We start from the raw sequence: 12,131 nt of genomic DNA on the forward strand, positions 1-12,131 counted from the left end.
CTAAGTTATTTTAGAATAAATGGTTGTATCATCTTTCTAATTGGAAATTGAATATTGTAACTGGTGCTAGTTAACTGTTGGGACTCTTCCTCACTTTATATAAAACCACAAATGCTGAGGGCATCTGTCCATTTATTGTACAGTTTCTACTGTCTCTAGGAATTTGCTTTATAAGTTAATGCAATTCTTTGTGATTTACACATATTAAAAATGATATGCATCTCTGCTTTATAAACAGAAATATACTTAACAATAGCCCACAAATATCTATCTGTATATGGAAGTACTTTCTTAAGTAAATAAATTGAAGCGTACGTGGTAATACTCATTGTTCATTGATACTACAATTATATTTTGTACATTTTCTTTATAATAACCCTTTTCTTAGCATCATGGACTTCTACAAGCACAACTTGTTGTATTTGATGATTTTTATTACTATAAGTGATCACAACTTGACAAATAGGAGCTCCTTTAAGTAGATTCTTTTCCCTTTTAGCACTGCCTCTGCAATTTTACAACTGCTTTTGGGGGGCACCTGGGTGGTTCAATTGGTTAAGTGTCCGACTCTTGGTTTTGGCTCAGGCCATGATCTCCCAGTTCATGAGTTTGAGCCCTGCATCAGTCTCTGGGCTGACAGCGTGGGGCATGCTTGGGATTCTCTCTCTTGCTCTTTCTCTCAAAATAAATAAATAAACTTTAAAAAGAGAAAGAAATATAAAAGAAATAAAAATAAATAAAATTGCTTTTGCTTCCTGGAAACAACAGGGTGTTACAGACATATATTGATTTTTGTCCAGTGCAAGGACATAGAATTGACTATCCTCTAATAGTTTCTGGTTCCTTTTTTTTTTTTTTAATAGAACAATATTAAGACCAAATTCTAGGCACTAGGGATACTTACAAGTGTTGAGAGGGAAAAGATTATAGCCACTGCTGCTGCCACTGGACTGTTCTTGATAGTGACTGGGCTAAAAGGAAAATACTTCTATAAGTGTATGAGATCTTGTTCTTTCCAGTATAGCATACCATGTTGTTACCCGTTACTTATCTTATAGTTTGAGATTTCAGCAACTACTAAGACTTTCCTCCTCCACATTGATCCATAGTTCCATCCAGCAGCAGGATATCCCACCGTCCCCCTCCTCCTCTCTTTATCTTTGAGGACATTGGTTCTTAGTCTTATCTTCATACTGGAATAACTTGGAAACCTTTAAGAATATTCATGTGAATCCCCCACCTCATCTTCTGCTTTAACTTTTCAAAGGACAGAAGGTGGCATCAGGATTTTTACAGCTCCATAGGGAGTACTGACAGGTAGCCAAGGTCAAGACCCTCTTTTCTAGGAGGTGTTGGGCAACCTCAATAAAGCAGACCAGGTGCTTTCCCATAATATTAGGCCATACGGTTTCCAGGGATACCAACTCTGCATTATAAACAGGGCAAGTAAATTCATGTTTCGCTTTTGGCTGCTTTGCTTCGAGAGCTCTTGGGATTGTGCAAGGGAGGGAACTACAACAGCCCTTTTTTGATCTTCTTGAAAAATTTGTATCTATAGGGCATTGACTCCTCCAATTGCCCCCTCATGTCTCCCTCTTTTAGCCTCAACTTTCTTCATTCTTTTCTAACCTTGCTCTAACTACTTTGAGGTTTGCCAGGACTTGGTTTCCTCATCTATATGTTTAAGATAACAGTTACATGCAATACCACACTAAATCTAACAAAACTCAACAATACACTGTAAAGTTCTTGAAACCATAAGAGGTTGGAGGCCCATGGTTCTAGCTCCCCAAAATTATTTGAGAAGCTACAATAGAAGTAAAATCCCATTTTCCTTCCATGAGATTCCAGAAGGTCAACTGCAATGGTTAATCCAGATTTTTTTTTATCCTATTTGCATACACTTTTTAGGAAGTGATGTATATTTAAAGAAGTCTTTTCCAGTCAAATACTCTGCTACCTCTCTCTCTCATAGGATTTTAGGTATAATAAAATTAACTAATTCATCTGAAATAAGGAATTAATAATTATAGTTATAGACCTTAGTGGGATATCTATCTCCATCTAACTTACTCCATCATGATAGAGTTAAAAGCCTGTATTCTATAATATGAAGCATCAGTATATCTGTACTGTGGAAGAAATTTGTATTAAGATCTTGAAGAAAAGGAAGAAGACCTAAAATTCTTCTATTTTAAATAGAAGCCTATGCCTTAGGAGAGTGGTTCTCAACGTTTTTAAGGTTATCTGTGTTACCCAGGAAACTTGGTAATAGTACAAAGACCCAGATTCTCCCCTATTTCAGGAACGTGGGTCTCTGTAGTTTTTTAGTTCTGATACACACCAAAGTTTGGGGACCATTGCCTTAGGGCATCCGATGGGAAAGGGCAGCTGGTTATTCTAATGAGGAGGCTTTAGTGGAGTGGATTATTCATTTCTCAGGATTTGAGATGCTTTTTTTCCTTCAGTTGAACTAGAAAGCACTCCCTGCCGCAAGATTATGGACAAAATTCTCTGTTTCTGTGAGCTGCCATCTCTTGATTTTTTTTTTTTTTTTTTTGGCCTGGTTAGGGTTCCAAGAAAAGAATGGTACTTTTAAAAATATGGTGGCCTCAATTCTGTCTTTATTAGGCATCTCATACTTTAATATGCAAATTAACCACCTGGAAACCTTGCTAAAATGCAGATTCTGATTCAGTGAAACTGAGTGGGGCCTGTGACTCTGCAGTTTTAACAAGTTCCCAGGTGAGGGTGATGTTGTTGATCTGAGGAGTGAGGTGCTAGCTTTGGTTGTCAACCTTGGATGCGCACTGGAATCTCCTGGAAAGTTTTAAAAAATACCTATCCCTAGAGATTCTATTTTTCTGACAAAATTGACAAAGATTATGGTCTGGGCACCAAGAATTTTAAAAATTTTCCAGGTGACTTTTATATGCAGCAAATATTTGAAAACCTGCATCTCAAGTCAACCATCAACTATCACCTATTTTGCAAGAGAAAACTCTAAAGTGGCTCTTTCATTCACCTCTTTCATGTTACAACATACAATGTGATTAGATAGTTCAGAGCACTGGTTTCCAAATTTGACCCCTCCACTGATGCCCTGCCATGAGAAGTTTTTATCAGAAGTGGTAAAATAGGAAAAATAAAGACAATATAGTGAATTTCATAAGCTAAATTAATTCAATTCCAAGGATCATTCTTTGAGATTAGGTCATTCACACCTTTTTGGGTGTTAAAATGTCCTTTCTTTAATTAAATGAAGATATTAACATATTATATGTATATATTTGCTTCCTGTTTCATGCCCCTAATTTACTAAACAAAAAGTTGGGAATCTTATGTTGATCTCCATATTGCTTTGGAAATTTTGCTGATCCATGAAATCTGAAAATCTGGGAATTATGGATATGAGAAATCCATGAAAATTTGAAAAAAATCTGAGTCTAGGAGATATTGTTATAGGAATATGATTTTCAGTATTTGACTCTCTAATCTCTGGGGTCAGGGAACTTTTTTAGTGGCCCTTGAATTTTATAAGCACCAATAATTTTCTAAAGATTGAGTAAAAATGTCTCAGATGTATAAGAGGGACTAATTTCCCAAACATATATGATAATTAAAATACAAATTTATGAAGACCATACTGAATATATACTAGCTTTAGTTTTTACGCATTTAAAAAATTTTCTTTTTAATTTTTTTATTCAAGTATAATTAATAGTGTTATATTACTTTCAGGTGTACAATATAATGATTCAACAATTCTATACATTTCTCAGTCCTCATCAAGATAAGTGTACTCTTATCCCCTTTATCTATTTCACCTATCCCTCCACCCACATCCCCTTCTGGCAGCCACTAGTTTGTTCTCTGTATTTTAAGAGTCTGTTTTATTACTTGTCTCTTTTTTTAGTTTGTTCATTTGTTTTGTTTCTCAAATTCCACATATGAATGAAGTCATATGGTATTTATCTTTTTCTGACTTATTTCATTTAGTGTTAAACCACTAGGTCCATCCATGTTGTTGCAAATGGCAAGATTTCATTCTTTTTTTTTTTTTGAGAGAGAGAGAGAATGGAGTGGGGGTGGTGAACAGAGAGGGAGAGAGAATCCCAAGCAGGCTCCACACTGTCAGCACAGAGCCTGACATGGGGCTCAAACTCACAAACCAAACTGGGAGATCATGACCTGAGCCCAAATCAAAAGTCGGATGCTTAACCAACTGAGCCACCCAGGTGCTCCTTGATCTCATTCTTTTTTATGGCTGAGTAATATCCCATTGTGTATGTGTATACCACATCTACTTTATCCATTCATCTATGGATAGATACTTGGGTTGCTTCCATATCTTGGCTATTGTAAATAATGCTGCAATAAACACAGGGGTACATATATATTTTTGAATTCGTGTTTTACATTTTTTGGGGTAAATACCCAATAGAATTACTGGATCATATAGTAATTCTATTTTTAATTCTTTTTGAGGAACTTCCATACTATTTTCCATAGTGGTTGCACCAATTTGCATTCCTGCAAACAGTGCATGAGGGTTCTTTTTTCTCCACATCCTTGCCAACACTTACTGTTTCTCATGTTTTTCATTTTAGCTATTTGGACAGGTGTACAGTGATACCTCATTGTGGTTTTTATTTGCATTTCCCTGATGATGAGTGATTGGAGCATTTTTCCCGTGTCTGTTGGCCATCTGTATGTCTTTGGAAAAATGTCTATTCAGGTCCTCCGTCCACTTTTAAATTGGACTATTTGATTTTTCAACTGTGTTGAGTTGCAGTTTCTTTTGACATGGTAATAATATCTACCACTTTTTGATCTCTTACCATGAATAAGCCATCACACTATATACTTTAAATAGGTAATCTAATGTAATTCTCAGAATAACTCAATAGGATAGATATTATTATGGTTTTACAGATGAAGAAACCAAGTCACAGAGAAATGAAATAACATGTCCAAGGTCACATAGCTAGTAAGTTACAGAACCAGAATAGGAACCCCAAACCAGATACTCTATAATTATGACTATATCTACTCTAACTACTATCATGAGAGGTTTTCCAATTTTTGCCATTAAAAAGAATTCTTTAAAATTCAAATGGTTAGAAACCGTTGGATTTTTTTAAATGTTTATGTATTTTTGAGAGAGAAAGAGACAGAGTGTGAGCTAGGGAGGGGCAGAGAGAGAGGGAGACACAGGATCTGAAGCAGGCTCCAGGCTGGGAGCTGTCAGCACAGAGCCTGTCGTGGGGCTCAAACTCACTAACTGTGAGATCATGACCTTAGCTGAAGTCAGATGTTTAACCGACTGAGCCACCCAAGCACCCCTGGTTAGGAGCCTTTATTGTGCGGGTTTCCCTTTAAATAATAAGAAACCAAGATTTTAAGCCAAAGGCTATCCTTGCTAGTTTGTTAGCTTTAGCTGAGGAACCACCATCACTCTGACGCATGGAAAAAAGTTAAAATCTGGATCCAAGGCTCTCCTTCCAGATGTTTTCATGTGCAAAATTGAGGCAATGTGTTGTAATGGACTTTAGAGTTAAACTGACTTTAATTTGAATATGAGCTCCTCCGACTTGATTAGCTGCATGATAACGGGCAAGTTACTTCACCTCTTTGTGTCTTAGGTTCTTCTATAAAATGAGAATAATAACATCTATTTTTCTGTGTGTTGTTTGAATTCATGGCTACAATTTGGATTGTCTTGCTTTCTTGGTGGATTTTTGTGTTTATGATATTGAGCGCTTTCTGATATTTTCAGAGATGCCAATAGCTATGCAGAGTGCAGGGACAAGGGCTGAATACCTCCTCAGGCTCAGCCCCTGCAGGAATTTATTGTGGGCTGTATCAGTTCAAGTTCATGGAGGAGCAGACTGCAAGATGGAATGAGACATGCAAGAGATCTGTAGGGGGAAACAATTGTGAAGAATCAAGGAGGGAGGAAGCAGGAGTAGGCAGGGAGAGCCTTCAGAGCAGGATGCAGGTCTGACCCCAGTGAAAGAAGAGGAAGGAGGGAGTAGGGTATAAAGAACCAGAGACTGCAGCACAGCTCTAAGAAAGTCTCAGCCAGGCCAGTGGGGGACCTTGGAGCAAAGAGTGCCCATTGGAGCTCAACTCTGGTGCCCCCACTGGGAACAGCCTGGGGGGAGTGTGGCCTTAGTGGGAACACTGCAGTGTATCCCAAAAGTACAGCAGCTGGAGTTTGTCAGCTAATGGGACTCCTCCCAGAAGGTTCTCTCTTGTGGGACAATGTGTGTGTGCACCTTCATGGCTGCCACACTGGTACTTTCAATTTTATAGTGAGTATGTGTATTTGTCTCTGGGATAATGCAAAAGAAAATTAGCCACATGCAAGGTCATTAATGTACCTTATTTTTAGCCTTGTCCCTTAAAACTTTACCAACTGCCACTTACCAATTATAATTCATCATCAGGACTGTTAGGCCCACGATTGCTTTGTAAAAAATAGTAAAATTAGCGGTCACTGGATAAGACCTTTGGAACACCATCTGGCTTCTGTAATGACTACATGTTTACTATTAGCTTTTAAACCTATCATGTTGATAGGTAGCTGTAACTTAGTAGAAATTCTAATTTATTAGCATTTCTTATTCCTGTTTAAGACCATGTATTAAAGAAGGAATTAATAAGCCTAATTAACTTAGATTATCTTTTCTTGGTTTGCTACAGCGTGTTGTCAAGCATGACAGATGCAGTGCTGGCTCGAGTGTATAAACAATCAGATCTGGATATCCTGGCTAAAGAAGCATCCATCCCAATCATCAATGGGCTGTCCGATTTGTACCATCCTATCCAGATCCTGGCTGATTACCTCACACTCCAGGTTGGCTCATTCTTTGCCTTCCACAAGAGCAAAATCATCAAATTGTTCCTGACTAGTTCTAAATAGAGCCATTTAAATCATGGTATTGATGTTTTGTTTTCAAATATCATCTTGGCAAAGAATTATAGCATATGTGTGCATACCAAATATCCAAGGATGACAGGACATTGTTAAAAACAGATCTGAAGATCCTTCTGTTCTCAACCCAACTCCCAACCTCTTTTAGCCCCCCTTTCATCCCCTGTTCTCTCAATTACTTTGCTTTTTGGTGACATATTTAACACAATGGATGAACAGAGAAGGCTGGAGCATGCAGAATGGAAAAGCTTTATGTAATCCAGCATACATCAGGCTCTGTGGCTTGGGAGTGAAGACTGGTAGAGTATGCTTTGAATATTCAAAGTGGTCAACCACTAAATCGCTTTCTGAGAAGGAGGCCATTTTCTATCATTTTAATATACTGATTGTTTAGGAGTTAAGAACATGTAGAATTTAGAGAACTGAGGCGAATTTAGCTATGTCTCCTTAAATTAGAAACTTGAATAACTCTGAAAGATTCATCTCTTTTGGGTTGCCACAGCCAATCTACACGGGCTTGCCACCAGGAATCCTGACAACCACGGTTTCCGTGTTGATGGACTATTCTGGGAAGACAGGGAAAACTGGATAGGTCCATATTCCTCCTTATTTGGATAAGCAACGCACATATGAATGTGAAGTTAAACTCAAAATGAAACTCTTTGGTGATGAGGATAAAATTCATCCAAAGATGATACAACAATGTAGGATACCAAGTGGCTGTTTGCAGGTGTGGCTTTACATATATGCCAGATAATTTAATGCTTCCGCCTGGGGCTTTATCATTACTAGATTACAAATGTCCTATCCATCATACTGTCCCCTGTAGAACCTGGTACAATGCCTTCATATAGAAGATACTCAAAGCAGGAGTTGAACGAATAAACAGCTTATTAAGAACACAATCTAAATCAGATGGGCTTGAATTTAAATCCTAGCTTAGCCATCTAATAGTTCTGCGAACTCCAAATTGCTTTGCCTTTCTCTTTTTTAAATATCATCTTTATAAATATATAAAATATGTGAAACCTACAGACACTTCAAGAAAAAGCAAACAAACACCTTTGGGTCCCTTACATAGTTTTGTCAGATCTAACTTCAGAATTTTTTTGTTTTTAAATAAAATATTTCAAGTAGAATTGAAGCCTACTGTGTAACTCTCCCTGATCCCATTTCCTCTCACCTCACAGAGAAATTATTATCCTGGTGTTTGTTTTTATAATTCCCAGGCATGTGTTTATACTTTACACATCTGTATCCATAAACAACCAAGAATATTGATGAGCATGTTTTTTAACTTCGTATAAATGGGAACACAGCCACCATGTTCCACTGTTCCAGGTGCATTGTATTTCCCCTTTCTAATACCAATGAATGTAAGCTCCACAAAGGCAGTGATATTTTTTTGTCTCCTTTCTTCATTGTTCTATCTCCAGGACCAAGGAAAGCCTCTAGACATTGATGGCACTCAATTTGTTGAATGAATGAATAAAAGAATACAACAAAGATTCAGATTTGAAATGTATGAAAATAAGAGTCTCTGTACAAGTTCATATGATGTCTTGGTTTAAGATACTAAGTTGTTTTGCTATTTTTTGGGATTGCACATTCATGTTATTGAATGGCCCTGTATAATGCAAAAAAAGGTTTATTCATTCCAACAAAGTATTAAAAACTAGGTGAAGACTGTTTCCTTCATTTTAGCCCTAATAATTGTTTCACATAAGTGGATTTCCTCCTGGATATAATCTTCTCGCTTGCCTTTTAGGAACACTATGGCTCTCTGAAAGGCCTTACCCTCAGCTGGATTGGGGATGGGAACAACATTTTGCATTCTATCATGATGAGTGCTGCAAAATTTGGGATGCACCTTCAGGCGGCTACTCCAAAGGTAGGGAAAATCTCTTTGTTGAGACTAACTCTCTCTTAAATCATCCCAGATGCAATTACCTAGTGAAAACAAACCTCTCTTCCATTCAAGGTAAGCACAGGTGAGGCCACGAAATTTAGTTTACATTACCAACCTTACTATTACAGCTATCTGGCCTCTTGAGTGCCCAATTTCCCATCTCTACCCTAAGAGATAATCTTGGCTGATGCCTTTCATCCTGTGAGTCTTTTTTAAAAGCCTGTCTGAATTATCCCTTTGAATGCCCTAAAACCAGCCATTATGATGACTGGCATCCTTTTGCATTGCTACCACAAAGACTGAAGAAAGCAATGAAATCCAGACAGCATACAACTCCCAAGGCATGGAGAGGATGTTGTCATTTTCTAATACTGCAATTTAGTAGAAAAATGTCAATCTAATGTGAAGGGCACAATGATGGCATCTACATCAGTTTAGTGCTTCAAACTCAACTCCAGGAGCCCTTTAGTTTTTTAAATCTGAGTCCTTCATGGCTGTGACAGTGCCCTCCATATACTTCCTACCCTGCCGCTAATCTCACACAGAATGCAGGGGAAGCATGACTTCTTTCATAGGTCCAAAGTAACCCTTTTGATATGTAAGAAGCTTGTAACAGTAGCTGCCTCTGAGAAGGGGAACTGGGAGGTTCAAGGACAGAGAAAGGAGGGAGACTTTATTTTCATGGTATATCGTTTTACATGGTTTGAATTTCTTTTTTTTTTTTTTTACATGGTTTGAATTTCTTAACGTGCAAATGTTTTACCTACATAATGACATAAATCTGTAAGTAAATACACCCAAATAAAAAAGTGTAGATCTCCCAGGAGAAGCCCTCTGTTAAGATACCCCCAGCCTCATACAAAATAAATAGGCCTTTTAGAGGGTAAAAAATAACCCTACAAGAGACTCATACACAAACCAGTCCTGAAGGATCCCCACAGAACCTGTTAAATACCCCATTGCTACTGGATATTTCCCCCATAATATTTCTGATTGGCTACTAATATCCTATCAGGAGTCTTGGAAGGGAAAACTCTCCAAAACAGAAACCATTTCAGAAACAAAGTAAAAGATAGAACTGGCCCTCTTATTAAGAGATGAGTATTCACACTTAATGTGCACTAGTGTGCTTCTAACCAGGCATGTGTTTGCTGTTCGTACTCAGTGTGAGGGTTCACTTGGATAAGCTAAGATATCCAGAGGGGAATGTGTGAGGCCTAAAAATTACTCCCTGCTTCTGTTTTTGAGTTTGAGATGTTTATTTGCCAATCACCAGGAACATGAGTCACACAATGTGGATTAATGGCTGAATTTCTCCAATAGGACATATCCAAATTCCCAAGGCTTTTTTGCCCTCTTCACCCCTTCCTGCACCACTGTCTTGGGCCAGGTTCCCCACAAGGCGACCCTGTGATGAGGATTTGTGTACAGGGGACTTATTAAAGAAGTACTCCAAAGGGAGACGGACAGAGAAAGGGAAGAATCTAAGCAAGAGGGCCATTTATAGTGACTAACCTATCCCGTTTGCCCAAGACTGAGGACTTTCCAGGGACATTGGACCATCATTGCTAAAAGTGGGAGACTGCCAGGCAAACTATAGGATTTGCTCACTCTAATGCCATGTTGGGCACTATCCCACAGAAGGAAGCTTCCGCCTGATCCCATGGGTGAGCTCGGGAGTGTAACTTATGCCCCAGCATTGTCTCAACCCAAGCAAGGAAGGTGGGCTTTCATCCTTTGAATCGGTCATTGGTCAAGGGCAGCAGGGGGAGGGAGAGTGGCAAATCCCCTGGTGATTTTGGCAGGGCACGCAGCTGAGAAGCCAGAGCGCTGTCTTCCGAAGAAGGGCTGCAAGTGCTGTTCCAAGCCTACTGAAATGGGGAGAGGGGGGAAAGCTGTAAAAAGGGATCCTAGGATGGCATTTGGGTACAGCACCAACATCGTCTGCTGCATCCTGCCAAAGAAAAAGAAAACAAAATGCTTTTCCCCAGTGTTCTTGCTGAACCAGTTTGAGTCAATGCGCCCCACTGCTTTCGTTTGCAAGGGCTGCCATGACAAATTGCCACAAACTGGGGGGCTTACAACAACACAAATGTATTACTTCACAGTTCTGGAGGCTAGAAGTCCAAAATCAAGATGGTGGCAGTGCCATGCTCTCTGAAGCCTCCAGGAGACGATCCTTCCTAGTCTCTCTCCCCACAGCCCCAGGCTTCCTTGGCTTGTGGCTGCATCCCTCCAGACTCTGCCTCCATGTTCTTTCCTTTATGTTCTCCGTACAGATGCCCCTCTTCTTATGAGGACGTCAGTCATGTTAAATTTAGGTCCACCCTAATCCATCTGCAAAGACCCTCCTCAAAAAGGTCACATTCTGAGGTTCTGACTGAGGATGAATTTTTGGAGGATATTGTTCTACCTAATACACTTGCCATAGAAGCAATGTCAGGCATGGACAATGGCATGTATTAGAAGCTGCCCGCTTATAGTCAACTTTGGGGACTCAGAGAGATCACTCTCTTTCCTTCAGCGTAAACTGAAATAAAGGGTCAGATCTGACACGCGCTTAAGGCGGTTCCTGTTCACATTATGGAAAGAGCGCACACTCTGGCTATAATTCTAATTTGAAGAAAGGCTCTGTATTAATGCAAACTATTATTGTATTTAGTTTTTACAGATAAAGCGTATATTAACAATAATTGTTCCCTGCTAGAAGATGTTTCTGGAAAGGCTTTATTCTGTCAGAGAACTATATGATTTAAACATTTCATTGCATGTCAAAGATGTTTTATTAACACCAAAGGAAAAAAATTCTAATATTACAAAGTGATTTCAGTATTGTTCTCATGCAGAAACTCATTTAAATGATAAAGAGTACTAAAACTTGGCTAAATTTCGGTGGGAGTAAGAGTTTTAAAAAACCTTCAGGAAAGTCTGATAGTACAGAAGTTGTTCCATTAATTTATAAGTAGGCCTATTTCCTTTAAAGATAAAGCTAGGAGATTTATTGTAAATTTAAGAAGCCCTTGAGATGCCTGGGTGGCTCAGCCCCTCGGGCGTCTAACTTCAGCTCAGGTCACGAACTCACGGTTCATGGGTTCGAGCCCCATGTCGGGCTATGTGCTGACAGCTCAGAGCCTGGAGCCTGCTTCAGATTCTGTGTCTCTCTCTCTCTCTGTCTCTGCCCCTCCCCCGCTCATGCTCTGTTTCTCTCTGTCTCAAAAATAAATAAACATAAAAAAAAATTTTTTAAAAAGAAGCCCTGAAGTTCCCAAGGCCATAATTAAT

The 12,131-nt window shown here is 38.9% G+C and overlaps 1 protein-coding gene across 2 annotated transcripts in view; it reads left to right on the top strand.

Annotated features, from left to right (window-relative positions):
- Nucleotides 1–12,131, top strand: part of OTC (ornithine transcarbamylase) — an 80,722-nt gene that overhangs the window by 55,497 nt on the left and 13,094 nt on the right. For both annotated transcript variants that reach the window (XM_047843438.1, XM_047843437.1), the window contains exons 5-6: nt 6,709–6,862; nt 8,709–8,831. In XM_047843438.1, coding sequence (XP_047699394.1) covers nt 6,709–6,862; nt 8,709–8,831 — 277 coding nt within the window. The remainder of the gene's footprint in view (nt 1–6,708; nt 6,863–8,708; nt 8,832–12,131) is intronic.

The sequence above is a fragment of the Prionailurus viverrinus genome, chromosome X (assembly GCF_022837055.1).
Source record: "Prionailurus viverrinus isolate Anna chromosome X, UM_Priviv_1.0, whole genome shotgun sequence".
Lineage (NCBI taxonomy): Eukaryota > Metazoa > Chordata > Mammalia > Carnivora > Felidae > Prionailurus > Prionailurus viverrinus.